The sequence below is a fragment of the Maylandia zebra genome, linkage group LG19, assembly GCF_041146795.1.
Source record: "Maylandia zebra isolate NMK-2024a linkage group LG19, Mzebra_GT3a, whole genome shotgun sequence".
Taxonomy (NCBI): Eukaryota; Metazoa; Chordata; class Actinopteri; order Cichliformes; family Cichlidae; genus Maylandia; species Maylandia zebra.
The window spans coordinates 6617668-6641861 of NC_135185.1; the positions used below are offsets into that span (position 1 = coordinate 6617668).

The 24194-nt window shown below is 40.7% G+C and overlaps 2 protein-coding genes across 4 annotated transcripts; both read right to left on the bottom strand.

Moving 5' to 3' along the window:
* Nucleotides 1-644: 644 nt before the first annotated feature.
* Nucleotides 645-13865, bottom strand: LOC101469851 (tumor necrosis factor alpha-induced protein 2). Of its 3 annotated transcripts, none has more exons than XM_024806194.2 (12): nucleotides 13711-13865; nucleotides 8832-8915; nucleotides 8088-8733; nucleotides 7723-7834; nucleotides 7393-7515; nucleotides 3723-3817; nucleotides 3515-3607; nucleotides 3286-3412; nucleotides 3073-3189; nucleotides 2822-2977; nucleotides 2155-2276; nucleotides 645-1286 (listed from the first exon to the last, which is right to left on the bottom strand). In XM_024806194.2, exons 2-12 carry the CDS (start codon nucleotides 8860-8862, stop codon nucleotides 1145-1147), a joined length of 1764 nt encoding a protein of 587 aa, XP_024661962.2. In that variant the 5' UTR covers nucleotides 8863-8915; nucleotides 13711-13865; the 3' UTR covers nucleotides 645-1144. The 3 variants fall into 3 exon arrangements, with proteins under 3 accessions (XP_024661962.2, XP_024661961.2, XP_076733904.1); XM_024806193.2 differs by lacking the exon at nucleotides 13711-13865 and adding an exon at nucleotides 9732-10094; XM_076877789.1 differs by lacking the exon at nucleotides 13711-13865 and adding an exon at nucleotides 9428-9661.
* Nucleotides 13866-14734: 869 nt separating this feature from the next.
* Nucleotides 14735-19283, bottom strand: LOC143414135 (exocyst complex component 3-like protein 2). The gene is made up of 5 exons (XM_076877855.1): nucleotides 19112-19283; nucleotides 17053-17207; nucleotides 16803-16958; nucleotides 16125-16246; nucleotides 14735-15247 (listed from the first exon to the last, which is right to left on the bottom strand). Exons 1-5 carry the CDS (start codon nucleotides 19281-19283, stop codon nucleotides 15097-15099), a joined length of 756 nt encoding a protein of 251 aa, XP_076733970.1. The 3' UTR covers nucleotides 14735-15096.
* Nucleotides 19284-24194: the final 4911 nt, after the last annotated feature.

Here is a 24194-nt window from a genome sequence, read left to right on the forward strand (position 1 = left end):
TTATATTATGCTAACATAGCTATGTCGCTAGCGGTCACGTAGCACATTATATACCAGCTAGCCCAACTTCAGTAACCCTACAAACGTCACTGCTGTTTAGTTTTCTGTCTTCATTTATGCTGGAAGTGATAAGAAAGCTGTACGTTTTAATTTGTTTCCAAAACCCCGCAGTCAGGACATGCTATATTGTATTTAGATAGAAGCTAGCGAGCTAACTCCCTGCTAACTTCTAACTCCGTTAAATGTCATAAATTCCGTTTTCATGGATGCCTGGATGTTAAACTCAATTGTTACACCTGGTAGAGCAGAACGCTGATCATTTTATTAAAGATGAAAGACTTTAGACAGTTTTTCAACTCTCAGTAATGCCACAGTGATCGTTTGATATGTGGACCTGCAGCGGAGTTTAGACCCAGACACGGCTAGTGACGTCAGACTGAACAACCGGATAGTGTGGATGCTTAAAGCATCCACACAATTACTTTTTCAAAGTAACTTGTCCAACACTGCTTATTATAGACATTAACTGTAACTCCATTCCCTGTCTGTTGCCAGTACTATTGCTGTTTTTTCCACATACTATAAACCCTACAGTCAGTTTACATGTGGATCATCTACTAAACAGAGTAAACAGTAAAAACAAATTGAGCTGGTTTTTGCACATTTATTAAAAAAAAACTCAACTTACATCTATTTATGTACATGAGACATGTATAATTCTCTGTAATACAATATAGCATAAAATACAACTTATGAAAAAACTAGACTTTAATATCATTGTAGTTTTTAAACAAAACGACATATAATAGAACGGCACTGACCTGTTTGTAAGTGTGTAAAAACAGACTCTTGCATACTTATTCACAGTTTCTATGAAATGCACAAAAATTGCCAGCATGAATGTAAAATCTAGCTTATGTATACAATAACATACAGTAACTACAGCAAGCATTCACCATCACAGAGTCTGCGTATAATAGGGATTTCAGTCTAAGTAGCATCTGAAGGTTTTTCCCTGGCATTCACTCTGTATGTCTTTACAGAGATAGACTGTAACACAATATAATACACGATAATATTGCTGCTCTGCAACCAAACTCTCAGTCAGTGATACTCTAAGAAGCAAATGTGCGGCTCATCTCACTTAAACTTTGGAGAAAAACTTCCGGGTTCCAGGATCAGCACGGCTCTCTTTCAGTGTGTCTGACAGAGTGGTTTTGACGATTTTCCTGTCGGCTCTGGAGAGGTTTGTCTTGAGTTTGAGCAGAGCCGAAACATGTTTTTCACTGTTGGTGACAGAAAGAAGAAAGGGTTTTAAAAAAGTGACGTAAAGTCAGAGACTGTGAAAAAAGGATTGTCATGTGAAAGCTGCCACATTTGATATAGAAAAGAAAAAATATAAAGAAATTGAGCTTTTTTTTAGCTAAATAGAATCTGCAATGTTTTATTTCACTTTCAACATAAGAATAACAGCAGAAGTTCTAACTTCACTGATCCCGTCAAGACTTGTTTTCATTGACATGTTATGTCTTTTTCTGTGTGTAGCCAGTTTTCTGCCCCTGACACACATCCTTCCTGCAAACTCTAGCAGCTGTCATTAGCACATCACCAAACCTCTTTGAATTGCTGAGAAGAGGGGAGATGGAAAAGGTCTCAGTACACCTCTGTTGGAAATCTGACAATAGGTGGAGCTCTTACTGAAATGGATCCGTGCTTCAAATGCATGTGACTCTCCGAATATGAACTATTTTTACCAAATAACTCTTCCATAAAACTCTTATTCAGCATAAACATATATGAGTGCTATCAAGAGCAGTGTTTATGTCTCCTGGTTCCCTTCTTCCTTTTTCTTTAAGGTTAGAAATAAAACCAAAACTAGACAGTTTGGTTTTCTGGTGGAAGAAATCTTTCATTTAACTCTAATTAACAGCATTATTGACTTCATCTACACAAAGCTGCTGCTGCTTCTCTCATGCCTGCATGTTTTATTTAGTTCTCTGTTTCAGTGCACTATCAGTGAAACTGGTAATGTAAAATAGAAAGGCAGCACATCTACTTTCAGCTAATGTTAGTTCCCATGAATGTAGCTCATCCTGCTCACAAGATATATCTGATACCAATTAAGATGTTTCGCTCAGTCAGCTTCCTGTTTACCTGAGGTCGGGATAAGCAGATCCCAGTGAAACGATTTGCATCTGTATGGCAGGAATATCTTGGAGTTTTAGCACTTCTGCAATCTTGGTCAGGATTTCCTTTAACCAGTCTTGTTTGGATCCCTGTGAAGACAAATCAGTGACGTCAGTTTAGTCTGCAAGTTTCCCCAAACTGTAATCAGCATAGCTGCTGTTTTTGGAAATAATGATGTTTTTCCTTCAGGAGCTATTGCACTGGAACTTCCAGGTAGCTGGGCAGTAACTGTGAATCTAAATTATTTCAGTTAAACAAACTGGAATTTTGCTCCAATTCTTACCAAAAATCTTGTACTGCAAGTGGCAAAGGATCTTGTTCCATTTAATAATATTATAATCCCTGTCTCATAATTGTAACTCCTTGTCCTCTCACCATTCCAGATCCAATATCTATTGACAAATGTCTTTTTTCTATTTCTTACTGATTTTTCTTTTTCTTCACTTCACTTTGAAAGTAAAACCAAAATTAGAGGATAAATTTCAAAACTTTAATATAGCCCGTCAATGGTTCTTTTATTATTGTTAGCTGAATTTGTGACTAAGGTTGTTTCACCCTGTCAAACAATCAGTGTTTGTGCTTGATTGATTTTATTTGTGTCACAGCTAAAGTGTGGAATGAAGGTAAGTCTCACCATTCTGGCAAACAGCTCGTGCAGTCTCTCTGCATTTTCTTTCACAGTCTCGTAAGCCTTCAGCTGACGATCCTTGTCCTTCAGTTTGACCTCTCCTTTCAGGAGCCTCCGGACATATTCTACTGTCATTTCCTGCTGAAGCTGACCAATCAGCTCCTGAATGTAAGTAACAAAAAAACATTTTTTGTCCATTGATTTAAAAGTTGGTAATAATGGCTTCATAGCAAAGTTTCACGCGGTCATGTTTCTACCTGATGACAGGATTGAGTCGAACCCTGAAGTTCTTGAAGCTCGTCTTCAGTGCTGTTCAGCAGCTTCTCAAATGTGTTCTTCAGCCAGTCACTGGTTCCCACCTTCTGGTAGTGTGGCTGTGTGGGGAACAAATGTAAGGCATTTTGTTGATCTCCAAAGATGATAGCTGAAATGAAGAAAAACTGCCTCTAAATCTGTTTTAAAGAACTTACTTTGAGGATCTTGTGCACAGGGGTTAATAAATAAGTGTGGGCAGACTGTTTCATCTCAGTCAGACCTCGCAAACAGTTTTCCCGCACATTCTCTGGGAATAGATGGCTCTCCATGATAAGGAAGTCCCTTTAGACAGACCACACAGGACACATTAGCTCACAGTGACGTATTCGCCTGTTATGATGAAGGGAAAATCTGAATTTCCATCTAACTGGATCAGAAACATACCTGAACTGTTTGACACAGCTGAGGTTTGCCTTTATGAAAGCTTTGCTGTGCGGTTTGTTCTGCCTTATGATGTCTTCATGAAACTCTTTATACCTGCAGAAGATTAAGAACAGCTTTCACTTTTATCATCTTGTTATTACCAAACAGAAAACTAAAATGTATTTTCAAATTTAAATATTTAAAAGACAGCCTTGTGAAGCCTTGTTACCTCTGCATGAAGTCTGTCAGGTTGGATGTTATTTCCTGGGCCTTGTGCGGGTCTCTTACAGTTATATGTGCTGATGTCACGATGCCGTTGATAAACTGAAGACAAATGGATTGACAAATCAGTGGCAGTTTTAAGTTCCCAAAGCACTTTACACAGCAATGCACTTCCATCATTTTCAGATCCAGTTAAAGTAACAATGTTATGTCATTTTTTCACCACAACAATTTTTATTGCACAGTTCATAGCAATGTATCCAAAGCCTCTCATCATGGTCAACAATTAGAAGTCAACAAATGCATGACTCACCGGAGATGGGCAGTAATGCGTGTTACTGTAATCCGATTACTTTTTTCAAGTAACGAGTAAAGTAAGGGATTACTATTGCAAAAAAGGTAATTAGATTACTGTTACTTTACCGTAAGCACGCTGCATTACTGCGTTACTAAAACCATGATTTTTTTGTGAGCATCTCATGACAATGACGTAAGCGAGCGCCACGATCGTGGCAACAGCTGTGTGCAGATCAAGAATGAGTAATTGTCACTGTCGCTACCCGATCCGTACCAGAAACCCGATCGGTACCCCGCATGCACAAATCTTACGTCACTTCCTTTCTTTGCAAATATTGCGACAGTTAATGTATTTGAGTGACATGGTTAGCGCCCAGTTAGCTCATAGCATTTCTCAACAGCACTAAGTGATTTAGTGATAGTCGAGTGTGTTTATGCTTTTCTGTGTAGAGAGGATTGTTGGAACAGTGAGGATGATGTCCGCTATCACTGTCAATTGTCAGTAAACACTTAATCTGGCTGATGAATCTTCACGTGACATATTACTAAGTCATAGGGGTGCAACGATACACAAAATTCACGGTTCGGTTCGGTTCAATACTTTGGTGTCACGGTTCGATATTTTTTCGATACAAAAAAAATGTTCATGCCTTTTTAATTTGTCATTTATTAAAATTATAAATATATATTTTAAATCAAAAGTACAGTTTTTAAATTTAACCCTAACCCTTGTGCGTGTTTTTTTATTTTGACAGCGAATGCGCACCTGCGGACCACTTATGTGCAGCCCTGGTTATTTAGCTCATCATATTGCAGCCACAGAAATTCTTTTGTCCATGAAACCATAAAGCTGCACTTTCTTTTTGCCTTATAGTCTGATTTGTCATAACTTCTCCGTTTTGTGGTAAGCTTTTCTTTGGCTGTCACTTCTTCACCCTGACCTGTCTTATTTGGCTCAGCAGAACTGAAATGCTTTTACACACTCACTCACATAAGCTCAGCGATTCTCTGCACGATCAACCTCTCACATGTTTAAGCTTGCTGCAGGAGATTTCACTTGTCATGTTTGCATAGTAAGCTAACGATTAATAAGACGATGTCAGAGGAATTGGTGCACAAATTATCATCACTCACCAATCAGTGCTGTCGCTCTCTATACACAGTTCGCACGATTGCAAAGTGAAAGCAAAAAAACAAGCGCAAATTCAAACACGATTTTAATATGTCACATATTGACAGTGGCTCACCGATGCCAATGACATAATTACCCAGCTACATTTCCGAAAGAATGCAAAAGCATTGACATATATTTTTCCTTCCTACAATAGGCCGACGGGCAGGGAAGAGATAGATTTTGGTAGCCCGACTGAAAAAAAAATCGCTAGCCCCGGGACGTTGGGCTAGCGATATTGCAAGCCCTGTATCTGATTGAGGAATCACTCATCTTTGGAAAAGAGAGTTTATTACAGAGAAATGTCTCTTTCCAAAATAAAAGCTATACTATCCGCTTCTTCTGGGCTATATTCTCAGCAGCATATTAAACATATAAGGAGAATCATGTGCTAACAGCTGTCTAAATGACTCGGCTAAAGTTAGTAGCATGCTTGTTGTTTTTGTCTTTGCACTAGGATGATGTCGGCGTAAATGTGCAGTCATATTCGTTGTGTTCCCACTAGTGCTTTCAGGTTAATCTCGTTGAAATGACCTTAACGCCACAACACGGCAAATCTCCGTTAACGAGCTACCGCCGATCGCCCCGTGCATGGGGCTAGACGGCCAACACGTTAACGAGCTAACTGCGCTAACACACTAGTTCCCACCCATGTAATTGAGCATTGCGTGGCACATCCAACATACTGTTTTACTTTAGTCCATGACTCGCTTACCTTCAGGGTCATACGTCACATGAAAACCAAAATAATTCCAAACGCCAGATCTGAATGAGGGTGGGGGAGGTGCCCTGCGCTCTTCCTTCTGTCTATGCTGTCTGTGTGGAGCGCTCAGTGGATCTGCGCTCGACAGTGCAGCCTAGGCGGAGTAGTCGAACGCAGATTCACTGAGTGCTCCACACAGACAGCATCGTCAGAAGGAAAGTTGATAAAATAAATTACAAATGTTGTATTGTTCGATACATATGCGTACCGAACCGAAAGCACTGTATCGAACGGTTCAATATCGATACGAATATCGTTGCACCCCTACTAAGTCAGTATTATTAAGTCTGCAATTAGGCGCCATTCTTATTTTACGGCGCTGTTGTTCAATCGGGGGACGCACTCTGTTAAGGAGAAAAGCATGAATTTGTTTATATACGGATTATACGTTGTTTAAATGTCCCGGGCTGTCAAAAATGAGGCAGAGCTGTTGAGAAATGCTATGAGCTAACTGGGCGCTAACCGTGTCACTCAAATATATTAAATGTCGCAATGTTGGCAAAGAGAGGAAGTGACATAAGATTTGAGCATACGCGGTACCGATCAGGTTTCGGGTACGGATCGGGTAGTGACAGTAATATATCGAGTTCAGGAGAGAGTATGAGCATGCAGCGTTTAAAGCGTTTGATTCCGTAAAAAGTGACAAAAACATTAGTGTCCGCTGTTCACTGCGTGGGAAGAAAACTTCTTTTTACAGCGAAAAAACCCCCCCTAACTTCCGAACAATCACAGAGTACGCTACCAGGGAATGGGAAATTCAAAAACTCGCGGATTCTTCCACTGACTGCTCCAGCACACCTGCACCAGGGTAAACCTCCGCCTACCCAACTCCTGCTTTACAGGTGAAAATAGAGCAACAGGACCGCTAGTCTTTGATTTTATTTATTTTCTTCTGTGTTTTAATTGCATCTATTTGAAAGACTGAGTGTAAACACAAAAACCTATTTTATCTTATGTGCAGGAATGTGCAGAAAATAGGTTTAAATGTTAAACTAATTTCTTCCAGTCAGAGAAAGTTGCATATAATTTAATTTTTGCTTGATGCATGAAGTTAAAAGATTAAAACTAATAAGACAAATTTTAAAAAGAGACTTTTCCATTTGATTACATTTTGTATGATGGATTAGGCAGAAAGTAGTTACTTTTTAAAAACATGATTTACAACCTGAATAGGTGATAAAGCGATAGATCTTTCAGCCCAATTCTAAGTAACTAATTACTTTTGAAAAATAAGTAATCAGTAAAGTAACAGGATTACTTTTTGGGGAAGTAATCAGTAATTACTTACTGATGACTTTTTTCAAGTAACTTGACCAACACTGTGACTCACTATAAGAATCCTTGAAGTTGGCCACCACAAGTGACACCTTTCAATTTATATTAATACATTTTTATAAAAGCATCGATTTCAGCCTCTTTCATTTTATTTTGTTGCAGCAACTGTACCTGGATGACATCATAGGCCACAGGACTGGCGTAGCAACCATCATATCTTGTCGGCTCCTTTCCTTGATCCCACTCTTTCTTTGCTTCATCCAATACTCGGCCAATATAAATCATCAGGTCGCTCTAAACACACAACAACACACAGCTGCCACTATTAAACCGCTTTCATGTGTAAAGATTTAATTACTGACAGTAATAATTACATCTACAATATTATGTTCAAAAAAATTAAACCAGCAACTCTTTGATGCTTGTCTTGCACATCTCACTTTAAGCCCTGCAATGACCATACTGATTAACTGGATACACGCCTCAGATACACTGTGTTACCTGTTGTTTGCTGAGGTACTGCTCCTCCAGAGGTTTCAGTAACTCGTCAGGAAGCAGGTTTCCCAGCGCTTCAGTATTGATATTACTGGCCAGCTCAGCTTTTTCAAGGATTCTGGTACACAGAGCAGATAACACATGAGTTTCTATAAACAACCCAAGTTGTGTTTAGTCTATAAAAATGGCATTTTATTTAGCACATTAAGAAAACAAGAAATTAGCCGTTACATTTGTATTATTATTCACTATCTGTAATTGCTCAGGTATTTATTCTTCTAAAAACAATGAAGGACCTCACACTGACAGACATCCTCATGTTTAGTCACAGAAAGATGCTGCTTCAAACAATAATTGAACTGGTGGCTTACCCTGGATAAAACTCCTTCACCCATCGCAGGAGGAAGCTGCAGTCCTTGTCATCCAGAACAAAGTCTGCAATCTTTTTGAGTCTTGCGCTGAAAGTTTGATGGTACTGTCTTGCATAAAAGTTACAGATGTCCATCTCTGGTGGGTAGCAGTTCTTCACAACCTCCACCACCCACTGCAGGTCCTCCTTCAGCTGCCTGCCCATGGACTGGACGTCTGCTCGGATAGGCGACTGGTTCACCTGATCACCAGTGGGGCTCGATGGGTTCTCCAAACGACTATACACTAATTCATGAAGCACTTTGTCATGGTGCTCCTTCCACTTCTTGGGCCTCCAGGCTGGTGTCGTCCGGCATCTTTGTCTCCACAGCTGGTCCTGCTCTTCCTCAAGGTTGATGGCTTTCACCGCAGATGTCAAAGCAGACACCTCTTCCTCAGTGCTGAGAGAAAGACTCTTCTGCAGAATCTGCCATACATGCTCTTCAAGGGCTTTATGGTCTGCAGCAAGCTTTTTTACTGCTTCCTCGTGATCTTTGAGTCCATCAGCCTCTGTTTTCTCTCCAAACAGATGTTTCTCCCTCTTGATCAGTTGTTGAGTGGCTTCAAACAGGTATTGTCTTTCAAGGTATCCCTCAAAAGTAGGATTCACTGGTGGACAAAAAAGAAGATCAATAATTTTCAATCAGTTCACATTTCTCCTAAAACAAGGTGTTTATTACTTCTAGAAGAAATGGAGATGGTTATGCCTGTTGTGGATGAACCCGACCAGGTCCGCATTCTTCTCCAGGTAGTAAAAAGTGACCAAAAGACCAAGAAAGGTGCTGAGAAATCTGCAAAAAAAAAAAAATCAGTAAGTTAAAAAAACCCTACTTTCTCTGTCTTAATATAACTTTTTTCTATGATTGCCATAAACTAATCATTTTAGCCTTGTGCACATCATGACCGTGAAATAACAAAAAAATAGATTAAACCATAAATCTGCAATACAGGCATTACTATTTTTAAATTTTCAATAAATAAATACAATGATTTCCGCTTTATAAATCCCACAATTATCACCAGCACCGTAACTTAACTACATGATAAAAAAAAAAACCCACAATAACAAAAAACTGCAATGTTTCATGCACGAAAGAAGACAACCCCCCCAGAAAAACACTTTTTACAGAACAACACATTTAAAAATGAGACATAAACAACATCAGCCCTAACACAAAGAAAACTACTGACATCATCCAATCGAATTACAACAATACGCCAAAGTAAGTCTGTAAAAAGTATTTGTGGCCAAACAAACTATCCACATTATATATATCAAAAAATTCATTCAGATTCTACTCACATAAGCTTCACAGTCACTGCTTTGAAAGTAACTGCAGCTGCTGTGAGCTTTTATGCCTAACGAGACAAGCTCCTCCTGCTCGGGCTATGTAGGGAAATTTCACAGAGACCCACAGAGCCACACATGCAATCCCTCCCCTTCCAAAGCACGCACGCGCGCGCACACACACACACACACACACACACACACACACACACACACACACACACACACACACACACACACACACACACACACACACAGAAAGCAGTGCTGTTTTTAGCATTAGGACAGAGGGCAGCAGTCTACACAGATACACCCAGACCTCTCCCCCCAGCTCTTCCAGTACAGGGCGCTGAGCTGTTCCCGGGCCATCCAGGAGAACCTCTTCAGTGTGATGGGGGTTTTCATGCAAGATAATTTCTCAGACATATCAGATGTAGATGATTCCTTACTAGTTCAATAAGCGAACCTCTTAAAAGGAGAATTTTTACATTTAACATATCATAATTGTCACGGGATGCCGGGGCAAGCCGGACCCAAAATGCGGCAGCGCTGGTGCAAGTGAGTTCATTTAACCAAAAGTGGATACAACAGGGATGGCGAGGATGAACCTGAAACTAAGAAAACCTAAACTGGGAAAAACTAACAGAAACTAACCAGAAACAGATATGCAGGGAGGTACAGGGAAATACACAGAAAGACGAAACACACAGGGCTTAAATACACACAGCAGTAATCAGGGGATGGGAGACAGGAGGGAAACACACCTGGGAGAAATCACAACTGACGAGGCAGGGAGATGTAAACTGAACACACTGACATCAGACAGGGACCTTCAAAGTAAAACAGGAACACATACACGCAAAGACAGACTAAGAAACGCGAACTAAACACAGAGACCTTACTACACAAAAGGGAATACACAGGCATGGATGACACCAAGCAGAGGGAACACAACTAAACCCTGGGAAACCAAAACACTAGGGCTGCTCGATTATGGCAAAAATGATAATCACAATTATTTTCACTGAAATTGAGATCTCGATTATTTGACGATATTTATTTAACCCTTTAAGACCTACCATAGAACCAAGTCTGCCAGAGCTTATATTATTTTTTTACATGTTGTAGTGCCATTTGTGGGAGCATTTCAAGTTGCTATACATCAATACAACTGTTATATCCCATATTTTAATAATATGTATGTATTAAGTCCATAGTAACTACATTAATTGCAAAAAAGTGCAATAAACTACAAAAAAATTGAAATTTTTTTTTTTTTTTTTTTTTTAACATATATTTCTACTTGGAGAAATTTAAGAGGTTTATCCCTCAAAACTTTAAATACAAAAAAGTTGCAAAAAATAGTTTACAACAACAGGAAATTTATTTTGAGTGTCTTCATAGTTTTATTTTGGAGATACAGCAATTTTTATATACTGCAGGAAAAACGAAAAACAATCCTATGATGCAAATTTGCAAAGAAAACAGCAGGTGCATCAAAATAAACTATTTCCAGCAGTGCAATTCGAGTTCTAAGTATCCCAGAAACTATTCAGAAAAGTCAAACATGACTTATAAAAACACCAGTATAGGCTTTTAAGGCCTACAAGTAAAAAAACTACATTTTCTGCGAAAATGACGTCACTTCCGGTTTCGGGCAGGAAATGGCGGACATGCAATAGTTAGCGCTGACTCTGTTTCAATGTGGGAAGTGTTACGAACAGCTGATCGGATGGCAGCGTGTTTCTGGAATATTAGGGGCTGTGTGTCGGACAGGGTCGTCTGCAGTACGGGGGCCCCACAGGGAACGGTTCTGGCTCCGTTCCTCTTCACCATCTACACTGCAGACTTCTCCCACAATTCCACCCAGTGCTTCCTGCAGAAGTTCTCTGATGACTCTGCAATAGTCGGCCTCATCACTGATGGGGACGACAAGGAGTACAGAGGTCTGACCCAAGACTTTGTGGACTGGTGCCAGCTGAACTACCTCCAGATCAACGCCAGTAAAACCAAGGAACTGGTGGTAGACTTCCGCAGGCACAAGCATTCTCCACTGCAACCACTGAACATCCAAGGTATGGACATTGAGGCTGTGGACAGCTACAGGTACCTTGGTGTTCATCTGAACAATAGACTGGACTGGACTCATAACTCAGACGCCCTCTACAGGAAAGGGCAGAGCAGGCTGTACCTGCTGCGGAGACTCAGGTCGTTTGGAGTGGAGGGCCCACTCCTGAAGAAATTCTATGACTCTGTTGTGGCTTCTGCTATCTTTTATGGCGTGGTCTGCTGGGGCGGCAGCATCTCTGCTGGGGACAGGAAGAGACTGAACAGGGTGATCCGAAGGGCCAGCTCTGTTCTAGGATGCCCTCTGGACCCAGTGGAGGTGGTGAGTGACAGGAGAACGGCGGCTAAGCTGTCATCCCTGATGGACAACATCTCCCACCCCATGCACCCCATCTCCCACCCCATGCAGCAGACTGTGACAGCACTGAGCAGCTCCTTCAGTGGGAGACTGCGGCACCCACGGTGTGGGACGGAGAGATTTCGCAGGTCTTTCCTCCCCACTGCTGTCAGACTCCATAATAAAGACTTTAACTGATCAAGCACACACATCCATACATATGCAATAATACTAAGTGCAATAATCCTTTCTGTCATCGTTGTATTTTTACTCAGTTGTATATAGTATTTGTATTTGTATTCTATTTTTATCTTATTGTATATTTATTTTATTTTATTCTACTGTATATAGTATTTTATTTTATTCTATTCTGTACAGTTGTGTACTGTATTTATTCTTATTGTATTCTAATTTTTGCCTCATAACTTTTGCACTGTCCACTTCCTGCTGTGACAAAACAAATTTCCCACGTGTGGGACTAATAAAGGTTATCTTATCTTATCTTATGTTTTTGTTGCTGCAAGCGCTTTTTATGCAATTTTTGCAAAGCTATATGTGGAAGGAAACCGTGACCTAGGACAAGCTGATGGCATAAGATGTAAGTACAACTCCTCCGGTTTCATATGCAAAAAATTTTATTGCGCTAGCTTACAGGGTTCAGGTTCTACAGGGATTTAAAAATAGTTACACAAAACGGAGCGTGCTGCTCTGACCGGCTTTAAAGGGTTAACAATAACAATGTATTGAATAATGACTTTAAAAAATAATATAAAATAGTGTGCAAATACTGATAACAGTGCAAATGTTTGCAATATAAGAAATAAATGAAAAATGTAAACATCTATGTTTAGTGAACTTTGCAGTGTTGCTCTGTGGTGCAGCTACTTGATCCACGTCTGACTCCGCAAACCCATAATGTTTCCACACCACTGAAGTTTTTTTTTTTTTTTTTTACCTCTTTTCAACCAACGGCAGTCACTCTCCTCTCCAAATAACTTCTGCTTAGCTTTCCGAGCATCCCTCGGGTCCTCTTAATTGTTGTGACTCGTGTTCGAAATGCAGAGAGGTGCGCTCGATTTGCCACACGGAGCAGCGCGAGAGTAAAGCATGAGGGAGGAGCTGATAATCGGCTCAGTCATTTTTAATGATCGTTGAAAGCCCAGATCGTAATCGTGATTAAAATTCGATTAATTGAGCAGCCCTACAAAACACAACAGTCATAATACATAAAACTATCAAAAGTAAAAGTACAACAAAAAAAAAAAAGGGTCACTGACCCAGGACCATGACAATAATACTTAATATAGAGATAAACTATAACTTAATTCCTTGTCTGTTGCCAGAACTATTGCGGTTTTTTCCACATACTATAAACCAGTTAGTTTACATGTGGATCATCTACTAAACACGGAGTAAACAGTAAAAACAAATTGAGCTGGTTTTTGCACATTTATTAAAAAAAAAAAAGTGAACTTACATCTATTTATGTACATCAGACATGTATAATTCTCTGTAATACCATTTATGGCATGAAACACAACAAATACTAGACTTTAACACCGTTTTAGTTTTTAAACAAAACGACATATAATAGAATGACACTAGCCTGTTTGTAAGTGTGTAAAAACACACACTTGCATACTTCTTTACAAACATGCATTTTACAAGAAATGCAAAATAATTACCAGCATGAATGTGACATCTAGCTTATGCATACAGTAACATACAGTGACTACAGCGAGCATTCACCATCACAGAGTCTGCGTATAATAGCGATTTCAGTCTAAGTAGCATCTGAAGGTTTTTCCCTGGCATTCACTCTGTATGTCTTTACAGAGATAGACTGTAACACATGTAGCACCCCACCCGTGATACTGAGTCTAAATCCACTTACCTCAGTTTGTACCCCGTAGGCGGGGTGTTAGGTTCGTTACAGCCTAGATACCACAAATGGTTCTGGTATAGACAGGAATCAGGGAAACTATCAGTAAACCTTTGCCTGCAAGTTAGACTTAATGTCATGGTCCCTGTGCCTGCCCAGCCGGCCTCACAAGGCTACACTTGTGTTTTTGCTTTTTCTCCCCTACCTCTCTGCCTGAGCGGAGCTCACAGCTGGCTCCCGGCCTTGGCTCACACAGCTGTTGGCGATCAGCTGATTACCCATCTACTATTTGAGGCTGGGTCACAGATCCTCTCATCGCTGGATGATTGAGCTACTGACGTTAGTCTTTCTTTTGATCTTATACCTTTACGCCCTACCTTCGTGATTTGTGAGTGATTTCTCCCTTTCCTGTTCCAGTTTATCTTCCCGCGGTACGGACGTGTGTGAGTCGGATGTGAGGACGTGAGCGAGCGTGAGAGAGAGAGAGAGAGAGAGAGAGCCTTCCCCTAATCCCCTGGAACCCTGGACTTTCCCCGTCACTGTATATATTATTGCACTGGTGTGTAAATAAATCGTGTTCTGAGACGTCAACCTGCTCTGCGCTTGAGTCCCTGCTTTCAGTTCGTGACACTTAACCAGTAGTAAAAGAATCAACCCCAGACAACTCTTTAACACAAACCAAACGTTTACTGAATGTAAGGGCTGGAAAAGTAATGTACAACACACCCTTTTCTTAACTCAACTCAAATGATATCCAGCTCCATAAACAAATGAAACATGCTGTGTAAATGAAATAATTCCCTTTGAAATTATGTTAAACAACACAAATTATCACCTCTTGGTAAGTGACTCACTAATACACACTCGAAAATATGCTATATAAATCCACTAAATACACAATATTCACACATGGGCCCCACACACACTCACATTCACACTTGTTGCAGGCCTGTTTGCTGCTCACAGCGGACGATGGAGAAAAATCCTCTTCTCCCCAGTAAGAGCACGAAAGTCCGACTTACAGTTCAGTTGCTCGGTAGGTTGCCGTTCACCAGCCCCCAACTAAATCCACTCTCCGCTCTCCCTGCGGACCCGATGCTGTCTCTGCTACAGGGCGTTAGCCAGTCACTGTCCAGCTCTCCGACAGTCCATTGCGGCTGCCTCCGTGGCGCAGCCAAGCAGTCCTAGCCTCGGCGGTCGTAGCTGGAAACACAGTTTTTTCACGGTGGTGTGACCGTTGAAACAACATTATGTTACTGTGGCTCTTAAAGTCCATGGGAATTACGAGTATCTACTCCCAAATTCCCACCCGGGCTACACACAATATAATACACAATAATATTGCTGCTCTGCAACCAAACTCTCAGTCAGTGATACTCTAAGAAGCAAATGTGCGGCTCATCTCACTTTAACTTTGGAGAAAAACTTCCGGGTTCCAGGATCAGCACGGCTCTCCTTCAGTGTGTCTGACAGAGTGGTTTTGACGATTTTCCTGTCGGCTTTGGAGATGTTTGTCTTGAGTTTGAGCAGAGCCGAAACATGTTTTTCACTGTTGGTGACAGAAAGAAGAAAGGGTTTTAAAAAAGTGACGTAAAGTCAGAGACTGTGAAAAAAGGATTGTCATGTGAAAGCTGCCACATTTGACATGGAAAAGAAAAAAATATAAAGAAATGAGTTTGAGCATTTTTTTTTTAGCTAAATAGAATCTGCAATGTTTTATTTCACTTTCAACATAAGAATAACAGCAGAAGTTATAACTTCACTGATCCCGTCAAGACTTGTTTTCATTGACATGTTATGTCTTTTTCTGTGTGTAGCCAGTTTTCTGCCCCTGACACACATCCTTCCTACAAACACTAACAGCTGTCATTAGCACATCACCAAACCTCTTTGAATTGCTGAGAAGAGGGGAGATGGAAAAGGTCTCAGTCCACCTCTGTTGGAAATCTGACAATAGGTGGAGCTCTTACTGAAATGGATCCGTGCTTCAAATGCATGTGACTCTCCGAATATGAACTATTTTTACCAAATAACTCTTCCATAAAACTCTTATTCAGCATAAACATATATGAGTGCTATCAAGAGCAGTGTTTATGTCTCCTGGTTCCCTTCTTCCTTTTTCTTTAAGGTTAGAAATAAAACCAAAACTAGACAGTTTGGTTTTCTGGTGGAAGAAATCTTTCATTTAACTCTAATTAACAGCATTATTGACTTCATCTACTCACAGCTGCTGCTGCTTCTCTCATGCCAGCATGTTTTATTTAGTTCTCTGTTTCAGTGCACTATCAGTGAGACTGGTAATGTAAAATAGAAAGGCAGCACATCTACTTTCAGCTAATGTTAGTTCCCATGAATGTAGCTCATCCTGCTCACAAGATATATCTGATACCAATTAAGATGTTTCGCTCAGTCAGCTTCCTGTTTACCTGAGGTCGGGATAAGCAGATCCCAGTGAAACGATTTGCATCTGTATGGCAGGAATATCTTGGAGTTTTAGCACTTCTGCAATCTTGGTCAGGATTTCCTTTAACCAGTCTTGTTTGGATCCCTGTGAAGACAAATCAGTGACGTCAGTTTAGTCTGCAAGTTTCCCCAAACTGTAATCAGCATAGCTGCTGTTTTTGGAAATAATGATGCTTTTCCTTCAGGAGCTATTGCACTGGAACTTCCAGCTAGCTGGGCAGTAACTGTGAATCTAAATTATTTCAGTTAAACAAACTGGAATTTTGCTCCAATTCTTACCAAAAATCTTGTACTGCAAGTGGCAAAGGATCTTGTTCCATTTAATAATATTATAATCCCTGTCTCATAATTGTAACTCCTTGTCCTCTCACCATTCCAGATCCAATATCTATTGACAAATGTCTTTTTTCTATTTCTTACTGATTTTTCTATTTCTTCACTTCATTTTGAAAGTAAAACGAAAGTAAGAGGATAAATTTCAAAACTTTAATATAGCCCGTCAATGGTTCTTTTATTATTGTTAGTTGAATTTGTGACTAAGGTTGTTTCACCCTGTCAAACGATGTTATGCTGATCAGTGTTTGTGCTTGATTGATTTTATTTGTGTCACAGCTAAAGTGTGGAGTGAAGGTAAGTCTCACCATTCTGGCAAACAGCTCGTGCAGTCTCTCTGCATTTTCTTTCACAGTCTCGTAAGCCTTCAGCTGACAATCCTTGTCCTTCAGTTTGACCTCTCCTTTCAGGAGCCTCCGGACATATTCTACTGTCATTTCCTGCTGAAGCTGACCAATCAGCTCCTGAATGTAAGTAACAAGATCATATGTTAGTCCATTGATTTAAAAGTTGGTAATAATGGCTTCATAGCAAAGTTTCACGCTGTCATGTTTCTACCTGATGACAGGATTGAGTCGAACCCTGAAGTTCTTGAAGCACGTCTTCAGTGCTGTTCAGCAGCTTCTCAAACGTGTTCTTCTTCAGCCAGTCACTGGTTCCCACCTTCTGGTAGTGTGGCTGTGTGGGGAACAAATGTAAGGCATTCTGTTGATCTGTGGAGATGAAGAGGATAGCTGAAATGAGAAAAAACTTCCTAAATCTGTTTTAAAGATGTAGGGAAATTTCAGAGAGACCCACAGAGCCACACATGCCATCCCTCCCCTTCTAAAGCACACAGTCACGCACACATGTGCGCGCACACACACAGAAAGCTGTGCTGTTTTTAGCGCTAGGACAGCAGCATTCTTGGCTTCTGGGTCAACATCTCTAAACAGAGACTTTGTAGACTGAAATATTGTGCGGTCTTTCATACTTTCAATGATCCTTTTACTTTTATTTTCATGGTCAGGTCAGTTGTGCAACAACACTAAAAGCTCACTAGAATGTTATGTTTTTGAAAATTTAGTTTTTATTTTGTTACCAACCAAAACTGATGGCCATAAAAATTGTAAAACGGTGATGTTGTGTTCAGGTTTAGTCATTTACTGAATTTGGAGCCATCAGAGCTTTAGCGGCAATTATCATCAATAAACACGTGTGATGAGCATTAAGTAGACCGTGTCGTGGCAGATTTCTTTTCTGATGTATTAATCACATACTGTAACCATTTCACATTAGTAATAGTAATTTCACTTCCTCACTTTAGTATAGTATGCATGCATGTAGAATATCATCACAGGTAGGCCCCAAGTTTTATTGCACCTTCACGGTGGACCCATTGTAGACTTGAATATCTGCAGACATCCTGGAGGTGACGGTGGTCATAACTTTTCTTAGAGTGGGCGGGGGTCAAGGATGAGCTGGACTGAAGGCACGGGGATATGTGATGTGCTGTGGAATGCTCTTTGTTTGAGAGCTCACTGTTATTGTTAAAATTTCCACAACAACCTTTCTTTTTCTTTCTTTGCTTGTCTGTAAAAAGTATTTTTGTGGCCAAACAAACTATCCACATGATATATATCTATAAAGAACATAAAACATCTTTCAGATTCTACGTCACAGTCACTGCTTTGAAAGTAACTGCAGCTGCTGTGAGCTTTTATGCCTAACGAGACAAGCTCCTCCTGCTCAGACGATGTAGGGAAATTTCAGAGAGACCCACAGAGCCACACATGCAATCCCTCCCCTTCCAAAGCACACACACACACACAGACACACACGCACGCACGCACTTAACCAGATTGTTTGCAGGTCAGAAAGTCTCGGTGCGTAGTATGCTTTGGATTGCACTGACAAATTAAGACTGTTGCTTTTGTTTGGCGACTCAGTGAAACATTGAGTTGACTGTTGTGACAGACCAAAAGAAAAAAAAAAGTTGATGAAAACATATCGGGGATTTTGCAAAAGCTGAACAAGTAACAAAATATTTTTTCTTTCTGCCAGATGATATAACCTTGCAATATAATATCTTGTTGTTACAGCAGCATTCAGGACCAGAATAACACGCTAACGGAGTCAGGGCCACAAAAGTAAGTGATCCTTTAACTTGGTTTGCTATCAGTTAATTATTAAAGGTTTATTCATACATGTGAACAGACTCTTTAGATCACTTTGTTTTAATACAGAAAAAAATCAACTATGACTATTACTTTATTGACATTCAACAGAAACCTTTGCCATCATGTACTTTGGTTTCATATTGTGCTTTCTGGTGCTTATGTTGCATCCTTTAAATGACTGACCTCCTTTCTGCTGTGTGGATACTCACTGCAGGTATATCTTTTACTAAGTCAAACTAACATTTATCCAGGCCTGGGTTACAGAGGGCTGCAGTCTACACAGAGACTCGAAACGTGCCCTAAGCAATTCCAAGAAGAAATCGAGGAAAAGAGGCTGTAGGGCTGGTATCCAGGTACACATCAGACGAGCGTACAGATCGGAGATTTCCCGACTCGTCTGGAGGCGTCCCCGGTTTCTGCTGCCAGTTACCCTTCCGGATTTGATTGGAAACACGTACTTGCAGCCACTACAGCGTGGATCCTGCCCATCTGATGCTCTGGATTTTGCCGATTATCTCCCCACCGCTGGGCCCTCACAGCCTGCATCGCACAACCGGTGGTTGGTCCCGCCGGTTCCGTGGCGCTGCTGGAGACCTCGCGTGCGGACACAGTGTTTGCTGTCAGTTCCATGCCGACAGAGCTGATGGGAAACCTGCGCTGCCAGCTTTTAATCGGATTGCGCTCTTGAACGCCCGCTCCATCGCAAACAAATCCTTCTCTCTGAATGAGCTCTTCACAGGGAAAAACCTGGACTTTCTGTTCCTCACTGAAACATGGCAGAGGGATGGCGAGTTTATTCACCTAAACGAACAGTGTCATGCAGACTGCTCTTACTTGGGCGCCCCCCGTTTAGGTCGCTGTGGTGGAGGACTTGCTGTTGTCTTTAAGGACAGTTTCACCTGCAGAGGTATGCAAACTGAAAACAATTCTTCTTTTGAGTCGCAAACAATTAAGGTGGGCTCTACGAACATCTTTTATTGTGTTTTAGTCTATTGCTCTCCTGGCCCTGCTACTGAGTTCTTAAAGGATTTTATGGACTTCTTATCTTCTATTATCAAGCTGGAGAAAGTTTTAATTCTTGGGGATTTTAACATTCATATTGATGATGCCTCACCTAACTCTGCAGCTGAACTTTTATCTATATCTGAGTCTTTTAACTTTGTCCAACATGTCTCCGGTCCAACCCATGTAAAAGGCCATACCTTGGACCTTGTTTTTTCCTTGGGCCTCAACATTGGCAATGTGTTTGCTGAGGATGTACATTTGAGTGATCATAACTGTATCTTTGTTGAACTCAATTTTAGCTCTAAACAAACGCCTGTGAAGTTAAAAACTCATAGACGCATAATAACTGAGACTACTGCTGAGAGGTTCTCCATTATGTTTGACAGGTCTCTACTTTTTACCGGAAACTATGTAAATGTTCTTATTCAGTCTTTTAATAGGGAATGCACATCCATTTTGGATCAAGTGGCACCTATTAAAACAAGCTCGGCTTTACAAAAGAAGGCATGCCCTTGGATAAATGAGTCTATCTTAAACTTAAGGAGAATATGCCGCAAAATAGAACGACTAGGGAAGAAAACCAAACTTGACTACACAGGCTCCATCTTCGAGATCTCATGCTCTCCTTAAGTGACACGGTGAAAACTGTTAGATCAGAATACTTTTCTAGACTCATAACAAAAATAAAGAGAAATCCCAAGTTTCTTTTTGACAAAATTAGTGCAATTGTCTCCCCAGATGTGATACCTTTAGATGTACTCTCTAAAGTAGATAGTAATAAACTCCTCCGATTTTTTGTTGATAAGATTAATGACATCAATGCTAAAATCTCCCCAAGGCTTTCCTGTTCTCCGAGTCAGGCACTCCCTTTGTACTCCTGGTCGACTTTTACAACTGTAACATATGATGAAATAGCAGCCCTGGTGGACAAAATGAAGCCATCCTCAAGCCCCTCAGCCATTATCCCCACTAAGCTTTTTATTAATGCCTTTGACACCATTGGTCCTTGGGTTGTGAACCTTTTTAATGTTTCCCATTAGACTGGGGTGTTCCCCAGCTTTTTTAAACATGCCATTGTGGAACCAAGGCTCAAAAAACCCAACCTGGATCCAACACTATTTCAAAATGTAAGACCTATGTCCAAACTCCCATTTATGTCAAAACTCCTTGAGAAGGCAGTAGCTGTCCACCTTACGGCATACTTGGAGAAATATAACATCCATGACCGTTTTCAATCTGGGTTCCGTAAGTTGCACTCCACCGAGACAGCACTACTGAAAGTTACTAATGATATTATGATGTCAGCAGACTCCGGAGAATACACAGTCCTAGTCTTGTTAGACCTTACCTCAGCCTTTGATACAGTCAACCATACCATCCTGATAAACAGACTGAGAGACCTGGTTGGGATGTCTGGCTCTGTTCTAGACTGGTTTTCATCTTATATATCTGAAATGAGTTTTAGTGTGTCTGCAAACCAGATCATGTCGGAATCTACAGAGTTGTTGTGGAGTTCCTCAGGGCTCTGTGCTGGGACCTATTCTGTTTTTAATATACATTCTTCCTTTAAGTCAGATAATACAGCAGTTTCCTGAAGTATCTTATCATCTTTTTGCTGACGATATTCAGCTATATTATTCTTTTAAGCCTGCTGAAGCTCATAAGCTCTCCAATCTGATTGACTGTTTAACCACCATTAAACAATGGTTGAACAATAATTGCTTACAGCTAAACCCGGTCAAAACAGAAACTTTGATTATTGCACCAGGCAGTGAAATACCCGATATTAAACGGCGACTGGGTGACTTTGGTTCCTCACAGAAACATAACCTTAGAAACCTGGTTGTATTTTTGATGAAGCTTTTTCTTTGGAGGGACATTTAAATCAGATAGTAGGAACCTGCTTTTTTCACTTGAGGAACATTTCTAAACATCCATCGTGTCAACAAGTGAACTCGAGATGATAATACATGCTTTTATCTCTACAAGACTTGACTACTGTAACAGCCTGTTTACTTGTCTAAACATGAAAGGGCTAGCCCGCCTACAGGTTGTTCAAAACTGCATCGAGGCTACTGACCCGCTCGAACAAGGGTGCTCATATGACCCCTTTTTTAAAGTCGCTGCACTGGCTACCAATCAGATTCAGGTTCCATTTTAAAATTCTAGTTTTAACTTTCAGAGCATTACAGAAAGTTAATGCCCCCCACATACCTCCACTCGTAACCTGAGGTCATCAAACCAAAACCTTTTAGTGGTCCCCCACACTCATTTTAAAAACCGAGGGGAGCGATCTTTCCAAACTGTTGCACCCAGACTGTGGAATGCACTTCCCCTACTACTACGGGGCTTGGACTCAGTGGAGACCTTCAAAAAGCAGCTAAAGACATTTTTATTTCAAAAACCTTTTAATTAGACCAGGGTTTTTGTGATGTATTTTATGACTGTATTATGTTTTTACCTTGTAAAGCACTTTGTGACATATGTCTGTGACAGGTGCTATATAAATAAACTTTACTTACTTACGTACTTACTTATTTTTGGAACCATTTCTGAACTATTAATGGTTAACTTGCCTCTGTGCTACCTTGATTTTAGCTTCTAGTCTTCTCCTCCATGGAGGGCAATGCTCCTTGTGGCTGTTCATCTTGTAGCCAAGCATCTATCATGTTCACTTGTAACCTGCAGTTATCATTCTTATGATTTTTATATTTAACATATGTTGATACTTATTATAGACATTAACTGTAACTCCATTCCCTGTCTGTTGCCAGTACTATTGCTGTTTTTTCCACATACTATAAACCAGGGGTCGGCAACCCTAGGCACGCGTGCCAACTGTGGGTTAACTGATGGCATGACCATAGCTGGACTGGCCATGCTAATTAATTTTCTTTCTTTTTTTTTTGTAACGGTATAAACAATGAAAGGTGGTGGATTGGCCAGATGCTGGCCGGTGTGTAAAAATAACTAAAGTTATTTAGTGGTGGCTATGGCGGAGCTTGCACAGATTCAGTAACATTAGCAAGTGGTGGAGGCCGGCAGGTGGATCAGGGAGAGGGGAGGCAGGAGGAGCAGAGACCCGAGGCAGCCGCTGGTCCGAGTGTCAGGTGAACTGAACTTCAGGTAAGAAGTTATGACCTGCAGTCTATCTGGGCCAGATATAAACCAAGTTTAGGTTGAGTTTATTTTCGTTGTGCTAACTTTTTACAGTCAGTTACAATAACTCGTACAGCTACTAGCTAGCATGATGGAGTTTCTATACAGCTGGGTGGGTGCTATGATGTTACTGATAGTGAACTTTATTTTATTCATAAGGTTAGTTAGTAGAGTTGCCAACCGTCCCGTAAAAAGACGGAATCGTCCCGCATTCAGAGAAATTATTACGCGTTTTATGTTGAGCTGAGAAGGGACGCAGTTTGTCCCGGACTTCAGCTAGGATGGAAAAAGACACAAAGGTGGATTAATTCTGTCGTTACGCTGTCAGCTGCCTCTTCTTCTCCTCTCATTCTCTCCCTTCTCTCTCCTGTTGCTACTTTAATCATGAAACTGATCAATGATCAGTGTTGGGAAGGTTACTTTTAAAATGTATTCCATTACAGATTACAGAATACATGCCCCAAAATGTATTCTGTAACGTATTCCGTTACGTTACTCAATGAGAGTAACGTATTCTGAATACTTTGGATTACTTAATATATTATCATGCTTTTTACAACTACATGAATGTACTATTGCTGTGTGATTTATTACTGTTACTGAAGGTTCGCGACTCCGAACTGTAGTAAAGGGACCTCTGACTAATACGGCGGGGTCCCTGTTGGCTCGTAGCCGAAAAATAGCTTTACTTTGTTGTGTGGGTCAACTTTTCTTGTGAGAGACAGAGAGAGGCGTTGAAAGACTGCTCCAACGGAACTTATTGTTTTCAGAGGAAAACAGGAACACGGTGTACAGTCGAGTCTTAATAGCTTACTTACAACTGGGCTCGTCAGGCACTCTTCTTGGCTGAAGTGGTTATTATTATATTTACATGCTTCCAGCTCCCGTTTTTCCTCGATGACAACTCGTACCTTTCCACTCACCTTTTTCTCCCTCCTCGCGCTCACAGACCCATAACGTGTATAGCAGTCCATTCTCCCTGCAACACGGACTACACTGCCCATGATGCTACATTCTTTAGAGCTATGCTTGTAGCATTCTGCCTGTTAGCTTAGCACAACAACAACAACAACGAAAAGGCGCTCTCACACCCAGGAAACACACAGTCTCAGAGAGAGAGAGAGAGAGAGCGTGTCGCCCTGTAACCATGGCAACCGTAACGCTGCCGCCTGGAACAACAGAACGTAGCTGTCAAACAAAACCCAAACAGTCCTGACCCGCGACTATATGAAACAGGAAAGTACCGCAGTGTAATCCATTTATCTCAACAAAGTAACTGTATTCTGAATACCACCTTTTTAAACGGTAACTGTAACGGAATACAGTTACTCATAATTTGTATTTTAAATACGTAACGGCGGTACATGTATTCCGTTA

Excerpts from the sequence above, each read along its gene's own strand:
- LOC101469851 (XM_024806194.2), bottom strand. The coding sequence starts at position 8,862 with ATGCGGACCTGGTCGGGTTCATCCACAACAG. Across the intron at positions 3,413-3,514 it reads AGCTGTGTCAAACAGTTCAG|GGACTTCCTTATCATGGAGA; the intron begins GTATGTTTCTGA and ends GTCTGTCTAAAG. Across the intron at positions 2,277-2,821 it reads ACGAGCTGTTTGCCAGAATG|GGATCCAAACAAGACTGGTT; the intron begins GTGAGACTTACC and ends TTGTCTTCACAG.
- LOC143414135 (XM_076877855.1), bottom strand. The coding sequence starts at position 19,283 with ATGGAACTGACAGCAAACACTGTGTCCGCACGCGAGGTCTCCAGCAGC. Across the intron at positions 16,959-17,052 it reads CGACTCAATCCTGTCATCAG|GAGCTGATTGGTCAGCTTCA; the intron begins GTAGAAACATGA and ends ACTTACATTCAG. Across the intron at positions 16,247-16,802 it reads ACGAGCTGTTTGCCAGAATG|GGATCCAAACAAGACTGGTT; the intron begins GTGAGACTTACC and ends TTGTCTTCACAG.